The sequence below is a fragment of the Aythya ferina genome (assembly GCF_964211825.1).
Source record: "Aythya ferina genome assembly, chromosome: 6".
In the NCBI taxonomy this organism is placed as follows: Eukaryota; Metazoa; Chordata; class Aves; order Anseriformes; family Anatidae; genus Aythya; species Aythya ferina.
The window spans coordinates 29,591,059-29,611,329 of record NC_140303.1 but is presented as its reverse complement, the minus strand read 5'-3'; the positions used below and the strand labels follow the sequence as shown (position 1 = coordinate 29,611,329).

Below are 20,271 nucleotides of genomic sequence, written 5' to 3'. Positions count from 1 at the left end.
TACATTTGGGCCATTTGTTCTTCCTTAAGCTTAATTTTCTCCCTTACTTGTCCCCTACTGCCTCTAGTGATTTTATGTCATTTCTTTTAACTTTTTTCAAATTATTTATATGTTTCCTGTGCCAGGATTGAACATGGTGGATGAGTCTGCATGCTGTCGAGCATTACAAAATGCATTATGAAGGTGTACACCAGCTCAGGATCTGCTGCAGACATTCCGTCAGTTTAACAGTAAAGATGACATTTTATAAATGATCATACATCTTCGTACACTGCTAGAATGCCTGGGTTAGGAGTAGCCAAGACTGTGAAGCTATATAAGCAAAACTTGTAGACAGGTATTGCTTGGCATACACAATTTGCCAGACAGAAATCTGAATGGCACATTTATATAAATGGAATGAATATTTCAACACCCTGTAAAACTTTTATGAATCCCTTTATTTCTTTTCTGCCTTGCTTCAATCTCACACCTTAATTCTCTACAACCATTTTTATTTCCAGTAACTGCAGGGTACGGGAAAAAGAGGAAGACTTAGATGATATCAGCACAAGGAAACTCAGCCAGCAAGTCACTCTGAAGTCTTCTTTATATCACAGAAGATACAACCACAATCTGACATGGAGGTAGTGCCCATACAGTATTTCACATGGAGAGCACCAAATCACATTCAGCTGAAAAAATTTCCATCTTCAGTTCCAGTTTTTATTTGCAGCAAGTCTATTTGGACTACATTTTTTATAGCAGAGGTTTGGTCACTGTAATGAAAGGAAGTTCCTTGGGAATAGATGATATAGCTGCTCTGGAATGGTGACATCAAGGGCAGTTGGTTTTGATTTGCAGGTTTCAGTTTACACATCCACTGGTGGGAATGAAAAAGATCTCTTGGCATAAGTAGCTACCTGTCCAGATCAGGACACTGCAGGTCTGTACTTAAATGAATAGTCCATAGTGCCTGAGCATCCAAGTAGATGGAGAAGCAGCATCTTAAAAAAAAAAAAAAAAAAGCTGAACGGAACTTCTGGATCAACGCAGACTATAGTCCTGGCCTTCACCTGGCTTCTATGATTCTATAACAAGATTCTACAGGCAAAACCACGTGAATTGTCTGTGAAGCCTGAGAGTGCTGATGAAGCCACTGAGAGTCCAGGAGTGTGCTCTCAATGCAGTGGAATCATGTGAATCAAAAGTTTTAAGACAATTGGCACTTTGATACAGCTCAGATGAATCCAATAACTGTCCCAATTAGGAGTTTTACCACTTTTTTATTTACAACCTCTTTTCTACACATCCGAGGAGGAGATAAGGACCTGATCTAAATAGGGAGATGTACAATTACAGTTGCATCACATGATGGTGATCTATGCCACACCACATTGAATTTCCTGGCCAAAGCTTGCAAATCCCCTCAACTCCCCAGTAAAATTTTACCTGTCTCCAGCAGTGTCTCTGAACACTGTAAAGTCACATTTCAGAAATAAAACCACAGCCACCAGTGAAACAAATACTAGATTTGTGTTTCCTCATTTGTGCACTTGTCTTCATTTTATGCCTGGGAGCAACACTGGTTCTTTTTCTTTACTTTCATACTCTTCCATGGTCGTAGGTCATATATCTGCAGTACACAGAGATAACTACACAGATGAAACACCCGCAGGTAACAGTGTTCATAAGCTGCTCCAAAGCCCACATGACAAAGTGTTACAGATAGTGTCTCAGAAGATATTCACCATATCTTGAAGAAAAGCATGGAAGAAAACTCCCATGCAAAAATGATAAAGCAGCAAAATTCTCTCTGAAGCTATGAAATCATCAGCCTCAAATAGAAATACTAGCTGCACAAGCTGCACCACTCTCCTCAACTAGATAACATGCCTTAAAAACAAAAATAAACTACTACATACTAAAAATACACTTAAGCAGATGGTAGTATCATTCCTAAATTAAACCCTATACAAAGATCCCAAGTAGCTTTGTGTCCTTCACTGGGGCAGGAGGTTCCACAGCATTAGACCACCTTGTGATCACAAGCAGCAGCAGATCACTGTGGTGGGCTTAGCTCTGGGAAAGCTTCAGCAGCTGAGCTAGATGGGCTAGCACATCCCCATGCAGAAAGACAAGACAAGAAAGACTGAAAAAATAAATGACTATGTATTCCATGTTGCATTTTAATTCATACTCTGATGCATCCCTCCTGCAGCACTGACAGCACCAACAAAAGCTCTTTGAGAAAATGTGAGTTAGGATTTTGCCACTTACTATAGGAGCAGCCGAAGACCTCTACTCTCAGTCCTATCTGCCCACCGACATTCCACTTCAGAGGGATGAAGCGCAAGAATCGGGCTTTCATGGAGTGCAGGAGCTTGTGGTGAACCACACTGTCAGCATTGCTGTTCCCTGTGAAAACCTGGAACAACAGAAATCTTTGGTGAGCATTGAGTTCAGAATTAAGGATGTAAACTGCCATTCCCTTCCCTGAATCTTGTTCTTACAAATTACTTAAAATTATTTTGATTGTTTTCTTCCAAGCGCTGTGTGTCTTCTGCAGTGAGAAAGGAGGGAGACAGGAGCACACAAAGCATCTCAGCAGAGTGGAGGAACACATTGGTGCATTCAGGTCAGCAGAAAGAGGTGAACACAAGGCACTGAGATTGGAGAGAGCTTGGTAAGGCAAACAGGACATGTACACATGCAACAGAAAACTCAGCAAGACACAGGAAGAGATGAAAGCCTGAGTCAGGACACATGACAGTCAGGAGTTTGACAGCTTGCACTCATGAGAATTAAAGCCTGCACAAACAGTAATAATTAAACTTTATTTTCTTGACTATTCGATTAATTGCCTACAACTGCAAGCCAAAATTAATGGTCCTACTCAGAATTAACACTCAATAAAAGGAAATTCTCTCTTTGAATTTTTACTCAAATGTTCATTTTTTCCCAAGACATGTTGTTAAAAATTATAAAAAAAATAAAAAATGAAGATCATGGTGTTCATGCATTACTAAACCCAGTGTGTCACTGTTTTATACAACTACATTCAATAAAAGTACTCTTGAACCTTTATAAGGCACAATACTTTGAAACCTTAACACGCTTTTTTTCATTTCACCTTAAAAACACTGAACTGGAAAAAATCTCCTATATGCGCTAAGCCTTATTTTCTGCTCAATCATTATTGCAAAAAATAGCATACGCCTCAATCCCTAAGACATGGTGAGCAAGTGCATTTCATTGCTATTTTGCTCAGCTCTGAAGATGAATAATCTTACTGAAACAATCTCTACAACCCCAGCTACCTCAATAAAGTGAAGAACCCTTCAAAACATGGGACTTGTTAGAAGCTTATCAGGCTGAAAAGGGTATATAATTCTGCTACAGTATCCCAATTGTCCCCAAAGCTTTGTTTATCCTGTATCTCTTATAATAAACTTTCTCTGCACAAGATCTTGTTTTCTACAAGGATTTTGTGATGGTTAACTAACCTCTTTCATTTTCAGCTATATTATATAATTAAAACCTTCTGGATGGGGATTCTTGCTGGTCTTAATTCAAAGTTAACCACATACAGAAGTTCAGCAGCCATCGGATATGTTTTGAGAAGTGCCACAAGTAGCACTTCAGGATGTCCTGGGCTTACTCATACTGCTTTCTAGATGGCAGACAAATTCAAATTCCAGCAGAGATAATTTCAGAGGTTTTTTTTCCCTTGTATTTCAAGTGAAATGATCTTATTCTTCTCAGTAATGAAACTGTCAGCAGAGAATAAATCTCACAGTCAGAGTTGTGGCAGCATTCACATTTTGATTTTTTGATTATGACACTCACAGATATAATAAGGTGGATGGACGAACGGGAGTGTTGTTTGTATGTTTAGAAAGCTCATTTCCTGAAATCCTGTGACTATGTAAAAACCTCACCTTTCATAAAGAAAAAAAAAAAAAGGAAGAAGACAGAAGAAAAGAGTGGGAGCAAAAAGTTTCAAGTCATCCCATTTGTGAAAGAAAAAAAAAAAAAACAAAAAAACAACAACAACAACAAAAAAAACATAAAATGTAATGACTAGAATGCAAGCAAAAGGTGAAAATTAAGAGACAAAAGAAAAAGAACACCTTAATATAGCAGTACTGTGAAAAAATTTCAGGGTCTATGTTGCTTTTTTTCTCATAATCCTCTAATACACAGGGCTGTCAGTACTGCACATTGTATCACAGTCCACAAGCTAATAATTTTCTTGTTTATATGAAAAAGAAAACATTCTGGGAGACCATATTGAAAAGCATCACACCTCTAGAAATACCTCTGCAATGAGGAAGTAATGGGAACTAGGTGATCTGTACCTATGGAGGGCAAACTGAGCAGTCCGCACATTTCTGCTGGTGAAGCGGGTAGGAACGTAGCCTGTGCTGACACAGCACCACTCAGTGACCAGTGGGCCCTTGTGGAAATCATCCACATTTTCCATCTCTGGAAAATTGCAGAGATGTCTCACAACCACCCATAGTTGCTGCTAAGGGCCGTTTTGACACCCTTCTCACAGGGCAAACCTGTAAGGAATGTTTTATTATTATCATCATTATCATTATTAACATTATTATTTTGTTTTATTATTATAATTATTTTATTCTATTTTATTATTATAATTATTTTATTCTATTTTATTTGATGTTGTTTGTTTGTTTGTTTTGCAAAGCTCATGCAAACCACACCCCCATGCACACCGCTCAGGAGCATCACCACAGCTCACAGAGGCAGTCCCCTGCTCCAGGCAGATGGTGTATGCAGCACGCTCCAGTGGCCTCTTGCGCAGTCAAAGGAGTCTTGTGCTTGTGCCAAGCAAAACTGAGGCAGCTGTACCCTGCTGTCTGTAAGCAGACCCAGGTGCTCACCCACAGGCACCTGTGCCAGCACATTTCTTTCACGACACCTCAAGGACAAGCCAGAATTGCCAACACCCATACTTCAACACAGTCACGATACAACCTGACACAGATCTTTCTAAACATTCTTCCCATGCTAAACTAATTAAGTCAGTAAAAATAAACTCTACATAAAACAAATGCATCCTTTAGAGCAGTGTTTATCAAGCTTCTCTAATAACCAAAGAGCCACTGAAACTTTTGGCAAAAAAAAAAAAATCCACAGGCAACACATCGACCTGCACCTTTGAGCTGGTTTTGCATGCAGCCAGCACATCGCTGCTTGTTGCTAACTGCAGGGCATCACTGCATATGCCTTTAGGATTGCTTTGATTTTTGCTTTCAACTCCCACTGCTCTACAGATCACCTTCCGATGTTTTATGGAGCACCTGTGGGCTGTAGACCATTGATTGAATAACACCAATTGCACAGATGGTCACTTGAAAACTCAGATCCACAGCTGACACAGAAATAATCTATCCATTATAGAAGATGAAACAAGGATGCAGTACCAGATTTCTTAGCCCTGGTGGTTCAAATATTGATTAACAGTAAAGTTATTGGTGAGAACGGCAGAAATACTTCCTCTTGAGAAACAGCCTCTATTACAACTTGTTGCTGACAGGGATTAATTCACAGGAACAAAACGACAAACCAGCACAGAAAACAAAGCACCCACATGACATTTCCCATGCAACACAGTTGCTCCAGGAGGGAGCATAACACTGAAATCTCACAAGCCCTCTAAACACAGCAGACTGATGATTTACCTGGGAAATTTTGCTTCTGGCATTATATGGGGCTTATAAATCAAAAAGCTCCATTAGCACCAGATATTGCCACCAGCTTCTTGAAGGCAAAACACAGCCTGTTCCCCAGCACTAGTGGCTGTGAGGTTAACAGCTTGCTACGGGCTGGGCTGCCTCTCGGACCAAGCTTGTTTCATGATGCCTGGCTGTGTGGTGCCCCGCTGTGACACAGACTCTGGCACCGCAGTAATATTTTATGTGGCTATTTAATGAGCCAGCCAAGGCAGGTCCCACTCACATGAAGAGGTGACATAAGAACAGCTGCAGTGGTTTAGAGCAGGGTCTGGCCAGCCCAGTGCTCGGGTTATGCTGAAGGCGAATAAATATAATTCCAATTTAGTTCTGCATTAGCAATAACATATACGAAGAAGAAAACTTTCAAAAGATGTTCAAATCTCAAAGCTGCTGATGATATCTGGAATTTGGAAGTGTAACTCCCTCAGGGAAAAAAAGAAACAAACAAAAAACTACAAAGCAAATGATTTTTATTTTTTTTTTTTTATATATACAACTTTTTCATTCATAAGGATCTCAAAAGCTGTTTAAGGGGAAGCTCAGGAAAATGTCATGCAACTATGCTGAAATACAACAGTTGGTCAATAACCCTGCATACACACATTTGTTTCTCTACTTGATGTATTAACTCAGATCCACGCCGGATCATAACAGTGAAAGATCTAATATGCTCAACTTTAGGCTACCCTTTGACCAAACTCTCTCCAGGTTTAGCCAGACAAGTAGAAATTTGGAGCAAGAAAATTGTCTGCTCATGAAAGCCTAATCAATTCAGAAGATAGCATCAGTCTTGGGACTTTATCTCAATCTCCCTGCATGCACGCTGCACAGCAAACAGCATCTTATTTACAGATCTCCAGAAGGTGGCTCCCATAATGACTCTGCTGAATATATATTGCTCTCCCACTTTGTTAGGCAGGTAATGGGATGGGTTCAAATTGTGTATGCAAGCAGCAACATAGGCCCAATCAGCCCTGAACAGCGAGCAGGCAGACCTGAGGTTAACTACCTTCTAGGGGAGATATTTTAGGATGTATTGAGTACTCTCATTTGTGCCAAAGTCACTCTGATGAACTGAGCTGAGAACAAAAAAAATCAGATTATGAATGTGCACAGGGCACATAACACAGATGTTAGCAATTTACAGCATTTCAAACTCCACTGAAAGAAAATACAAGTACAGAAAAGAGCACTCCACCTTCAAATCTCATCCATGATATCACAGTATGCTTCCTCCCCTGCCTGAAGAAATAAGGACAGGAGCACACTTCATTCAAGATATCCAGCAGCTTAGCAAAGGAGCCAAAGTGAGATAAAAAGTAGTCAAGCCTGTCATAAATCCCAAAACTGCAATACTTTGAGTAAAACAATGCCATTCTCCCTTTTAAACTTCCTTACTAGAATTAGAAAGATCACAAACTGGAAGGATTCTGCACTGTGATGCAGAACATGCTTCCTGTTCCATTCCTCCCAGGACCTCCTCTAATATTTGAGTGTACGTGCACTTTAAACAAAGCATGAATTTCTAACTAAGAAACAAGAAAATCTGAAATAGGAAGGAGAAAACATTGCCTAGTTTTTCACATTTTCTAGGCTGAAATAAGCTCTGAGTCACAGATGGCTTTTATCTTCTCAAGAGATAACAGAATTTCAGTCCTACTCAAATCAATGTTACCTGAGATATAACTCTGCAGGACCATTGAGTATTACATCCTGGTTTTGGAGGGAAGTTGCAGTCATCTCTACCTGTATGTGTGGAATGAGACTAAATGGTACCATGAGAAGGACACAATAAAGCCACAAACGCACCATATGGAAACTCAGCAGCCTTTGATTTTAATGGAATGCTACAGTATTTTCACAGAACAATTATACTGCATCACTGCCTGCTAGCAACACCTAGGGTCTAGACAGGTTATTGGTAGATAATGAGACTTTTTATAGCAATAAAAATTAAAGAATCCATTTAGTTTTTGCTGCAAAATGAAAGCAACTATCAGTTTTGGCAAGTCTGGAAACTTTCTTCACCTCAGCCTAGCCCCAAAACTTAAAAGCATACATGCAGATGTAAAAAAAAAAAAAAAAAAAAAAAAAAAAAGGCCTTGTACATTTCACTTTTTTTTTTTTTTTTTTTTTTTTTTTTTTTTTTTTACATACCATGCACATCAATAGTGAAAAATGTTTCTTCACAAATGTTTCTTCACTTATGTAATGGAAAACCCCTGCCCCACTTATCAAGCTATATCTTTTAACATCATGGAGAAAAGCAATTAAATTGCTTTGCTGTTGTCTCAAGCACCCTGCATCCAGACTGTGAGCCACTAAAAGTTTCAACCCACTTGGAAAGTGAGTTAAAAACGGGGGGTTCATGGCAGGTGGCAGGACCTGTCCCCTGGGAGTTGCTCTCCTTCAGCATGTGGCCTTAAAACAAACATCCTTTTGCTATAAGTGGGGGCCAGACCATGGGGAGAAGGAAAGGATGACAAGGAGGACTGCATTTTAGGTCTTTGTTTTCACCTAGGATGCAACCATGTTTGGCACATAGAATATAAGCTTCTGCATTGTGCTTTCTCACTTCTTTTTGTAAGGATTTTTTTTTTCTTCCAGAAAATTCAACTCAAATAATTTCTAAAACTGAAGTACACATTTTCTGCTTTATGGAATCAGTGTGAGCCTCTTCCACTGATTTCACAAGGTTACAGTCTGAGCCCAGAAGGACCCAGCTGCCAGCCTGGCCCAGGGGCTGGAGGCCTGAGTGGGAGTCAGGAGGTTTGGATGTGTCCTTTGAGCATGTGTCCTCCAAGCATCTCTTCTTACTTCACATCCATCTTCCATGTCAATGTACCACATTCTTCATGACAAAAGGTGGCCAGTCATTTCCGGTTAACAATCCAATCTACTGTGCTGAGCTTCCTGTTTCCAGGCTCATGTTTTCCTTTCTAGGTTGAACACCATGACGCCAGCTAGTCTAAAGCCTGTCCTATCTTCAGAAAGAGCAGCCAATATTTTGCTTACATTTTGCTTTCTTCTTTCTTAATAGCTGCTTCATTTTCCTCCATGAAACACTCATCCTTCACAAGAATGTCAGAAGCAAGCTTTCCTGGCACAGTGTCTGAGCTGCTATTAGGGAGGAAGGGGGATAAGAGACACCTGTCAAAATTATCCTCCTGTAACAGAACAGCTGAGGAAATGAGTTACTCTGCCCATTCATTCACCCTCAGTAAAAAGAAAGTAAGGAAAAAAAAAAAGTCTGGTTTACAAAAAGGTAGTTTAATTTGGAGTTTTCTGTACATAGCACAGTGGTCCAAGGGAGAGAAAATACAATTACATAGCATGATTCATCCCACTTCATCACTTCTTTAAGTAATCTGCACAAGTGGGAAGGCTATTTGCCTCTGTCCTGCCCTGTTATGCTGAATGCACACCCTTGTCTCTAGTTAGTTACTTTCCAAATACAGGAACACATACTTTTAACAGTATCATTAGTGGACAATAGTAGTAGTAGGGCAATGGTTGGACCAGATGAAGGTCTCTTCCAACCTTAATGATTCTATGATTATCCTCAGATAGATGACTGCAAAACACCAATCACATTCATATAAGGACACGGTTTATTGTCCTTGTGGGAAAAGTTAGTAGAACTGCTCACAGAATTTCCAGTTAAAAAAAAAAAAAAAAAAAAAAAGAACATAGATACATTTCATATATAAATATATGGCAAATATTTTGCAAGAGAAAATTTTAAAAAATCTGTAAAGAGTATCAGTTGAGACAATCTATGCAAATTTTGTTTTAGATAAGACGGTATCAATACAGAAAACATCAGTTTAATGACAGTGACATTAAAAAAAAGAAACTTCTAAGGCTAGGCCCCTCCAGGATAAAAAGAAAATATCTCCACAGACCAAAGAAAATGAAACAAAGTATTGCAAAACTTTTGTACTTTGTATTTTTATTTTTGTTTTTCTGTTTTGATTTAACCCTAGCAAATTTTAGTTTTTCTTCTTTGGGTCAGCAAGACATCTCAAAATGTTGGATTTCTATGGTGGAATACACAGTCTGATTTTAAAACCAGGATGAATTAGTCAAATTATTTAGGTAAATAAATAATTATTTAATTCACCAAATCCTCTTTTTTTTTTTTTTTTTTTTGTAAATTACATCTTACAGAATAAATTTAATTCAAAGACTTTTTTTTTTTTTTTTTTTTTTTTTAATAATTTAATAAATAAAATAGAGATAGGAAAACTTCTGGGCATTTGTTCATCAATACACCCATATTGTTTAACCATTTGCACACAACATGGCACAGTTTTGGTTGGCGTCCATCTGCTTTCAGAGTCTGCCAGACTATACCTTGGAATCAGCCAGAGCCCATTCCCAATAGGCAGCTGGGTATGTTGATCTCTTTTGAAGAAAACATCTTTTGAAGAAAACAGAATTTACCAAATGGTAAATTATTTGAGGTACACCAGTGAGCCTCAGGAATAGAAAATTGTTCCTTTCCTTTTCTATTTACTCATGTAGATGTAGCCCAAGTATCTTATCCAACTTGAAGCCAGGCAGACAGCCCCTCCCAGCAATGGACCAAGTACAATTTTCTCACCCTTCTAAGGGGCTTTCTGAAAAGAAATGTGATGCTGCATCTCACATAAAGATGCATTTCATTGATGGAGAATTGATCCCCATCTCGAGTTTTTAGAATCATATCTGTCTTTAGAGCACTTGGAGATGAAGCTGTTATTGCTGTTATTATCACCGATACATAAATTAATAATAATGGAAGCGAGAAGCAGCAAAATTAAACCCGTAAATTATAAGTCTAAGCTAAAAGTCGGCAGCTAATTCCTGCTTCTGTTCAGCCCCCTGTACTTTATCTTAAGGGCAATCCTACATACAGATAGTATTTTAAGCTATATCATAGCAAAGGATAAATATTTCCCCAGTACCTTGACTAGATTAACCTTAGCCAACAGACTGAAACTGCTCTTTCCACTGCCAATATTAATCACAGGTTTCAGCTGTTCTTTTGCATAAATCTCATGGAGACCTGCATGATTTGTATTAAATTAGTAGGATTAACAATGCAGTGAATGTGTTTGTATCTAGCAATGTCGGGGAACTCTGAGAACCTTCCCTGTACTTAGTTTCATCAAAGTGTGTTTAAATAGATGGCGCTGTACATGGTATTTCTCTGGTTATAATTTGCCATACTAATCCAGCAACATGACACCAGAGGGGTGTTAGTTATTCCACACAACAGCGATCTCAGATGAATATTGTGATTCATTATCTTACGCTATTCTCTGTTATGGAGTTTTATGGCATTTTCAATTGGATCAGTAAAGTAATATCCTGTGGAAGAGGACAAATAGGGAGCCTTGATTTTCTCCAGTGTGATATAATGCACTGAAATGCACATGCATGCACATATTTTTAGACATACATCAACTTCTACATTTCTTTTTTCTCCTTTAAACAGGAGTAAGTTCACATCCCAGCCAAGATAACAATAGTCAACATCTCAAAAGGGCACTGCAGACTGATCTCACTATGCTGTTTACCTTAATCAAAATCTTCTCTCAAGAATGCCATCATCATAAGGTACACAAACATAAGGTTACTAATAATACTAACAATAGCAATTGTTTCTAAGGTTTGTTATGCTTTGGTTACAAAAATACCATGTTGTTGAAAAATGGAAAAAAAAAATTGCACCTGTTATTTCTCTCAACTTTTTAACCAAGCCTTGATAAACTGCAAATTCTGCTGTCAACAGACCATGAGTTACATCCTATGTTGGCATAAATCATTATAGCACCCTTTGCAGCAGTGAAACCATACTTGTGTACATTGACTGTAGTTTTGGCCAGTTGAATTATAGAGACTTCTTGCTTACAACAGGAGGGTTAAGTCTAATTGACATAACTTCCTCCTATGAAGCCATTACTGTAATGTTTGTAACATCCTACAGCTGACTCTTGTCATTCCACTTTCACATTAGGGTCTGTCACTAAACCACATTAATTAATCCCCAGGATGCTAAAGGAATTTAAAAAAACACCTTACATCTTCCTGAAACAGAATAAGATGAGCTTTTGCAACATCTCTGTGGGCATATGTATAATAGCTTCCAAATGCATGTTTGCTCATTGACTTTCAACCACACATTTTATTAAGCCAACCACACCAAAAATCCTGAGCAGTAGAATCTGAAGATCATGACATTCTCTCAACTACAGCATGTAAAAAGGAACTTTATGATAGTGATCTAAGGAGGAGGTAGCCTGGCATTCTGACTCTGAAGCGTAAATTTTGCCTGCATACGCAAAAGGCCTGTAACTGTTGTTATGGTAGTGCATTAAATCAAGTCATGATACATTAAGCAGGTCCAAGATCAGAATAGGCCATAAATAAAAAGTACTTCATAACTTTTATTTTTGAAAATGGAAAGAGGAGAAGTATTGCTCAATGAGTTGGAAATTTCAGGACTTGTAAAAAAACATATTTCAAAGTGAGCACAATCACTGTGTTCCTGAATGTACAGGAAGGAATTTGGAAATTGTTTCATGGAACTAGAGGAGTTTCTATGCAACAGAGGTATTTGTAAATAACTAAACTGGACTGAATTCTGATGAACTGTTTATTAGACCTTCAAAATGAACAGCATTCTTGTCCTTTTACCAAGGAAGATCATCCTAGAGAAACCATGTCTTTACATCCTTAACAGCAAGACATGCAATGCAGATTTACAGACACACAGAAAAAAATCACCAGTTTTTAAGCAATTGTAGGTAGCGACCTATAGAAATGCAATGATTGCTGGTTGTTATCCTCTGCCAAACCCCTCCGCTTAAATAAAAGGCAGCAAAGATTCTGCTGTGGAAATATTCCTAAACCTTGCACTCCATGACACCAGGTTCAGGAGCCTCACACACAGTTTTAGAAAATATAAGAATATTAAGAAAATAAGTTAATTTCTGTATGGACCAACCATCCAACATTTATCTTAATGGATACATTTAAAGAAATCAAATTTGAGCTATGGTTTAAGTGAATGAAAAAGCAGAATTATATTTTAAAACACAAATATAATGTCAATAATAATGTCTCTCAACACTAATTGAATAGTTCTTTTTTTTTTTTTCCTTCCCTTCCCCTCCTCCCCAATATTTTCTCTTACCAAACTTTTTGTAAACTGTCCTTTCTCCCTTCACTTCCATTCAATTTTTCTGTAAGTAATACCCAGATAAACACTTAAAAATAGAACCTTTAGGAGGAGTATCTCCTCAGGTACCAGTATTTCCCATTTAAATACAGAAAATGATGGGGGAGGAGGCAGGCAGGGCGGGAAGGTATGTGAAATCAATAGCTCCTTAACAAGTCCTTCTCCTGAAATCTAACACACACAGCTTTTATATTCCTCACTAATCTCCTCATCATAGATGAAAAAAAGACCTATGAGCTGGATCCATGAAAGAGCTTACATTTTAGAACAAGAAATAGGAACACCTAACATTTTCTGAAAATACTAAGAGGAAGACACTGCATTTAACATTTTTACTGAAAGCAGTGTGAATAACTACACCTTGAAAAGTACCAAAGAAGGGGAGATAGAAATAAGTTTTAGATAATGCAACCCACAGAGAAGGAAATTATCCTATTACAGGATTTAGTCTCATAATTTCTGCATACTGTGACATGTTTACAATAAATGGTGGTAGGCTGTGTGTTCATTGTTTAGTCTTCAGTGAAGATGACCCCAACTTCTGCCAAACAGAAGAGTAGTCTGAAAATATAGAAATTTAATGACTAATAAGGACACTGATATGTCCTCATGTGCACCTGCATCAAAACTATGGTCTTATTCACATTTGAACTCCTCAAAGGTGTTTTTGTTGTTGTTGTTGTTTGTTTGTTTTTGTTTTTTGGTAACTCCTCAGAGTTAATTTCAACAGAACAGGATCAATGAATACTTGAAAGCAACTGCTGAGAAAACAACAGTTATTTAGAAGACCACCAAATCAAAAGAACATGCAGCGATTATGCAGACTTCCACATCTTTACTATGTGATATCTTCATATGGTCTCAGATCAGCATTCTGAGTCTTATTCCCCCTTTATCTTGGTCTTTATGTGACTTATTGAGGAATTAATTCATAAAAAATCCTTATGAATTCCTCCACCAGAAGAAAACAAACAAACAAACAAAAAAATGCACACAGAACACAGTAAACCACAGTCTCAGGATGTTAAGTCCCAATTAATCATAATGTTAGGATAACTAGGGTTATGTCAAAAATACATATGCTAATTGCAGAAGTCTAAAATAAGCTAGGTGAAAACCTTATTTGAATGAACAAATATAATGAGCTTTGCGGAAAGTAGAACCTGGAGGAGGCAGAATACAAATGACACAAGGATGGAGTGGGAAGCTCTGGTAAAAGAGAGGAGGTGACTCCTCTCTTTTACAGGAATGGTTTTAAAAGGCTTAAAGAACGGTTAGAACCAAGCAGGGACAATGAGGTACTACTGACCATCCTAAAATCTCTCTGAAGTTTCAAAGCACTGAAGCATTATATCTGGGTTATTAAGAACATGACCAGGTGATGTTACCGTTTCATACAATAGTAGATATGGTGATAAAGATCCATGAGGGGAGAAAACCGAGACCTCTGTTACCTTTGAACAGACAGGTTGCGACTTCAGCCCTGAATTTTAGAAAATAGAAACACACAACTGCTCAAGTTAGCAGCAAAGGTATCTAAAATGCAGACACATTGCTTAAGCAGTGCACAGGAGAAAACACTGCTATTGAGGAGATAACGCTGCAGCAGTGGCCACACCTCACCGAAGTTCAACAACATATTTAAAGTGCAGAGATACACACATAAAAAAAAAAAAAAATAGAAATTAAGCTGCTCTTTAAAAGGAAGAGTTAGTACATAAAAATTATGATGTTATATAGACATTAAAATCAACAAACAACATGATAAGTTATTTTAGGCAGCAAGGAGATAATTTAAAATCCTCATATTAGAGACTGAAAATAAATACATGTCACTTACTTTGAAAAATTAAAAGTGAAAGAAATAAAAACAATCTGGTTAAACAAGAGTGAAAAGAGGCTACTGGAAGTAGAAGAGTTCCTTCTAGAGAAGGAGTCACAATTAAATGATAAAAATAGAGATCACGATCTTTTCTGTGCAGTTAATACCAAATACCAACATAAATGTAGGAATTCAAAAAATGATCAATAATTTGATATAAGACAAAAAAAAAGTAATTAATAACTTGTAAAACAATGACAGAAGAAAAAAAGCCTGAAAAAGAGTCTGCAAGGCAGGCTTGAAAAAGACTGGTACAGCTGAGAAATTAAATAAATTCTTGACAGCACATATCTGTAGGGCAAAACTTAAGGCAATTTCAACTCTAAACTCTTTCTTTTAGCGAAATGGGTGAGAAAAATCAAACTGCTGAGTTTGTAAACATGTAAAATGAACAGCAGCAATTCACCACGTTCTACTAATATTCTTCCACAAGGAAATTCAGTATAAAGTTGACATACGCATATATATATATATGTGTATGTCAACTTTTATATATATATTTATATATATAATATATATATATTTATATATATATAATATAACTGTTAGCTGTGGTGTCTATTCTATAATGCAAATTGAGTTCATTACCAGAGAAACCAAATATGGTTCACCTTTTTTTTTTTTTTAAAGGGCATGTCTCAGTATCCACATACAAGTAAATCCATAAATCATTAAAAATAATTAAAAAAATAGAATAAACAGACATGCAAATCATTACAGAATGACTAAAAGTCTTCCTGTGTGTGTTTTTTTTTCCTGAGTGAAGCCAAATCTCATAAATTTATTAGAAGTCTTCATCTGAATTAATTTATTGATAAGAGTAGCATAACTGATATTAAGCGCTCACACTTTCAAAAAGTTTTTATCAAAAATCACTGAAAAGCAAAAAGCAAGCAAACCAAGCTGGCATATGACCAAAGAAAGTCATATAACCCTTACTGTTAGCAATTTGTTAAAGAAAAGAAAGAAAAGTTGGGAAGAAAATATTCAGTGGATGCTAGGGTGTATCTAGTCTGATCTATATAGTATTTCTTAAATTTGTAAATGAACTTTTTTTTTCAAAAAAAAAAAAAAAAAAGCAAAACATAGGAATAAGAAAACTTTATGATAGCATGAAAATTTTTGGATTGTAAAAACAAAGACCAACTGTGAAAACCTATCTGCACAAGGATGTGATGATACTGAGTGATTCGAGCAGTAAAATAGAAAAATGAATATAGTATCAGCAAATGTAAAGTACCACAGCACACAGACAAAATCATCCTCATCAAACACACACTAAAGTAGATTGTAAATCAGCTACTACCATTCAGAAATCTTGAAGCCTTCTGAACTGCTGGGTGCCAGCATCACTTCTAGATCCAAATATGGCCAAAAAAACAATGACGGGCTAGAAATTGTTAGAAAAACTAGAAAAACAACCAACTAACCAGAAAATGTCAATATCATTATACATTTAACAGCTATGTGACTGCAACTTCAGAACTGTGAAGTCTCTCCATCTAAAACAAAACAAAACAAAAAGATAGACGAAACAGCAACAGAGCCAATGGTATAAAATATTTTTTAAATTTTTTTAAATATTTTTGAAATGTGGTAAAAATAAACAGACTAAGATTTTTCAGTCTGAAGAAATGATATGGAAATGCCAGGAAAGCTCATGGAGCAGATCCTCCTGAGAGCCATCATGCAGCACTTGCAGGGGAAGCAGGCGATCAGGCCCAGTCAGCATGGCTTTATGAAAGGCAGGTCATGCCTGACGAACCTGATCTCCTTCTATGACAGAGTGACGCGCTGGGTGGATGAGGGAAAGGCTGTGGATGTGGTCTACCTTGACTTCAGCAAGGCTTTTGACACTGTTTCCCACAGCATTCTCCTCAAGAAACTGGCTGCTCTTGGCTTGGACTGGCACACGCTTCGTTGGGTTAGAAACTGGCTGGATAGCCGGGCCCAAAGAGTCGTGGTGAATGGAGCCAAGTCCAGTTGGAGGCCAGTCACTAGTGGCGTCCCCCAGGGCTCGGTGCTGGGGCCGGTCCTCTTTAATATCTTCATCGATGATCTGGACGAGGGCATCGAGTGCACCCTCAGTAAGTTCGCAGATGACACCAAGTTAGGTGCGTGTGTCGATCTGCTTGAGGGTAGGAAAGCTCTGCAGGAGGATCTGGATAGGCTGCACCGATGGGCTGAGGTCAACTGCATGAAGTTTAACAAGGCCAAGTGCCGGGTCCTGCACCTGGGGCGCAATAACCCCAAGCAGAGCTACAGGCTGGGAGATGAGTGGTTGGAAAGCTGCCAGGCAGAGAAGGACCTGGGAGTGATGGTGGATAGTCGGCTGAATATGAGCCAGCAGTGTGCTCAGGTGGCCAAGAAGGCCAACGGCATCCTGGCTTGTATCAGGAACAGCGTGACCAGCAGGGCTAGGGAGGTGATCGTCCCCCTGTACTCAGCTCTGGTGAGGCCGCACCTCGAGTACTGTGTTCAGTTTTGGGCCCCTTGCTACAAGAAGGACATCGAGGTGCTTGAGCGGGTGCAGAGAAGGGCGACGAAGCTGGTGAGGGGCCTGGAGAACAAGTCCTACAAGGAGCGGCTGAGGGAGCTGGGCTTGTTCAGCCTGGAGAAGAGGAGGCTCAGGGGTGACCTTATTGCTCTTTTTAGGTACCTCAAGGGAGGCTGTAGTGAGGTGGGGGTTGGCCTGTTCTCCCACGTGCCTGGTGACAGGACGAGGGGGAATGGGCTTAAGTTGAGCCAGGGGAATTTTAGGTTAGATGTTAGGAAGAACTTCTTCACTGAAAGGGTTGTGAGGCACTGGAACAGGCTGCCCAGGGAAGTGGTGGAGTCACCATCCCTGGAAGTCTTCAAAAGCCGTTTAGATGTAGAGCTTAGGGATATGGTTTAGTGGAGGGCTGTTAGCGTTAGGTTGGAGGTTGGACTCGATGACCTTGAGGTCTCTTCCAACCTAGAAATTCTGTGATTCTGTGATTCTGTGATATCCAAAGTGGAATATGACACTAGGCTATAAAAAAATGAAAAACAGATATCACAGACATCAGAGGAGATTGAGGAAGTATTATCCATATTTACCAGTCAAACAACTAACATCACTTTCAGACAAATTGTGGACCCTAAGTTTTCTTAGGATTTCTGGACATGGTCTTTTCTAGTCAGATTTTATGTCCATCTATATTAAATGTCAAACCTACTGCTAAATTTCGCTGATCTCTTCACCAATCCTCTAAAGAAAAAGACAACAGAAACTACAAAAACTAATAAAATACATAAGCTCTTACATACAGATGGGTATATAGAGATTCATAACTATTCAGTGTCTCAAGGGCATTTACTGACAAGCATAAGAGCTGAAATACCTCAACTCCACACCTTTTCCCTCACTGAAGGAGATTAAGAAAATTTCTTATTTGGAGTTGGTGACATCTCATAGGAAATTTTGAGTTCCAATAAAAAAGCTAATTTTATTTCTGGAATATTTATTCATTGGCTTACTTTCCAACAACTATACTGAAAAGAACAATTCTGAAAAACAATAAAAAATTAATTTGATTTCAAACTTTCTCTTTGAAAAATGTCATTGAAAATGTTCCTTTCCCTTGAAAAATAAATGGTACTGACATGGGTAGTTTTTCAAGAGGAAAATTTATCTATAAATTGACTAGTCAGAACCTGGAATTATAACTGCAAAGTTATTTGAAAATCAAATACAGAGTTTGTACCGTAAGTCCATCAGTTTCCTTCCATTCCTGCAGAGCTGACCATCTTTACAAATTATATTATGTTTATGAAGCATTAGCAGTTACATGGGTGTATATCAAATAACAGAGAAAAAAAAAATTACTTGAAAAATTTTATATGGCTCTTACAAAGAACACATCAAAATATTTTGACTAGTTCTTAAGTTTTTATTGTGCTTCTCCAAGGAGCAGATGAATGGTAGATACAAGACCAATAATCTCCACTTTTTGGTTTTCCAGGCAGGAACCTGTGGGTACCCTATATATTGCCCAATTTACAAGTGAATAAATCTTGTTTGCCTGCAGTTGCCCTTGACTAGATTGATGCAGCCAAGCCCTACTAAGCTACAAAAGCATCCCCTTTAATACATCTAATTTATGTCTTTGTTCTGCCATGGCTTAGACAGGGCAAAATAAGCTCAGCTGCAACCCAGCAATGATGAACACTTATTTATCTCCCCCTGTGTTGAAGCCAAAGGATTTTACAGCAGAAACAGACAAGTGCCACACTCAGCAGCTCTGGGGGATTTGCTGTTCGCCTGCTGACTTTCTCCAAGGTTTGCAGTCCAAATGGTATTTCCAGTTTCAAATACAAACAGATGGAGAAGGGCACGGTGGGGAATACCCTGGTCTCCAGGCCTGAGAGCTCCCAGCCTTCCACAAGCCTGTGGTGATCAGAAACCAGACTGGCCAGGATACAGATGCAAGGGCTGCAGCTCCCACACCCTTCCTGATCCTGGCCAGCCAAAAGGGGATGCAGCAAGGCCCAATGGATGCGCTCTCTCAGGACACAGCTATCCCTACAGAGCTGCAACAGTCAGGTGAGCTTCTGCAAGTTTCTCTTCCTCACACATCAGGATGCTCTGATGATAGTCATTCTTCGTTTTTCTTTTCCTCAGTTTCATCATAAAGCCACATTTTGTCTGTCTTCACTCTGCTGTTCTGCAGATGAGGCACTCTTAAATGTTATTGATTGCTACTGATAGCTACTAGGGAAAAACAAAACTAAACATTTTAAATAGATGAACTCTTTTTTCATTTTGATGTGCCCTTATGGTTTATTTTTAAGGTCACTCCTGGTGTTAGTTTTAACCACAGTTGGGTCAAATATCACAAAGTATACACTTTCATACCAGAAAACACGTAGATCAGATCATGCTGAATAAAAACTTCAAGTATCTTAAGATGTTGTATATTTGTTCATTCTTGTTTATTCTACCTTTCCTTCCCTTTCACAAAATAACCCTGTGCATCATTTTTGAAGACTTCCTCCCCTCCCTTCTCCTAACCTTTTGTAAACAATTTGTAGAGTCAGCTTTCCTTGTTCATCCAGACTTCCTGCTGACATCCACGGCACTCTAGATTATACTGCAAAGGAGACAAAAGGTCTAAGGAAAATAAATGAAATACATGCCTGTATAAGCCAAAGAATTGCAGAGGTGAAAGAGTTTTTTTTGTTTGTTTGTTTTGTTCTGGTTTTTTTTGTTTGTTTTGTTTTTTTTAAAAAAAGGCAAAACTGAGAATGTTGAAAACCTGGACTTTATATGATTCCATATCCAAACAGACTGCCCAGGGAAGGGTGTAGTCATAATCTCTGGAGACACTCAATAGACAAGTGGATGTGGAGCTTATGTATTTTGGTCATGGTGGGTTTGGTACGTGATGGCTGGA

The 20,271-nt window shown here is 38.4% G+C and overlaps 1 protein-coding gene across 1 annotated transcript in view; it reads right to left on the bottom strand.

The window, feature by feature from the left end:
• Positions 1–20,271, bottom strand: part of CNTNAP5 (contactin associated protein family member 5) — a 293,099-nt gene that overhangs the window by 160,475 nt on the left and 112,353 nt on the right. The window contains exon 5 of the mRNA XM_084523263.1: positions 2,260–2,407. Within this exon, the coding sequence (XP_084379389.1) occupies positions 2,260–2,407 (148 nt within the window). The remainder of the gene's footprint in view (positions 1–2,259; positions 2,408–20,271) is intronic.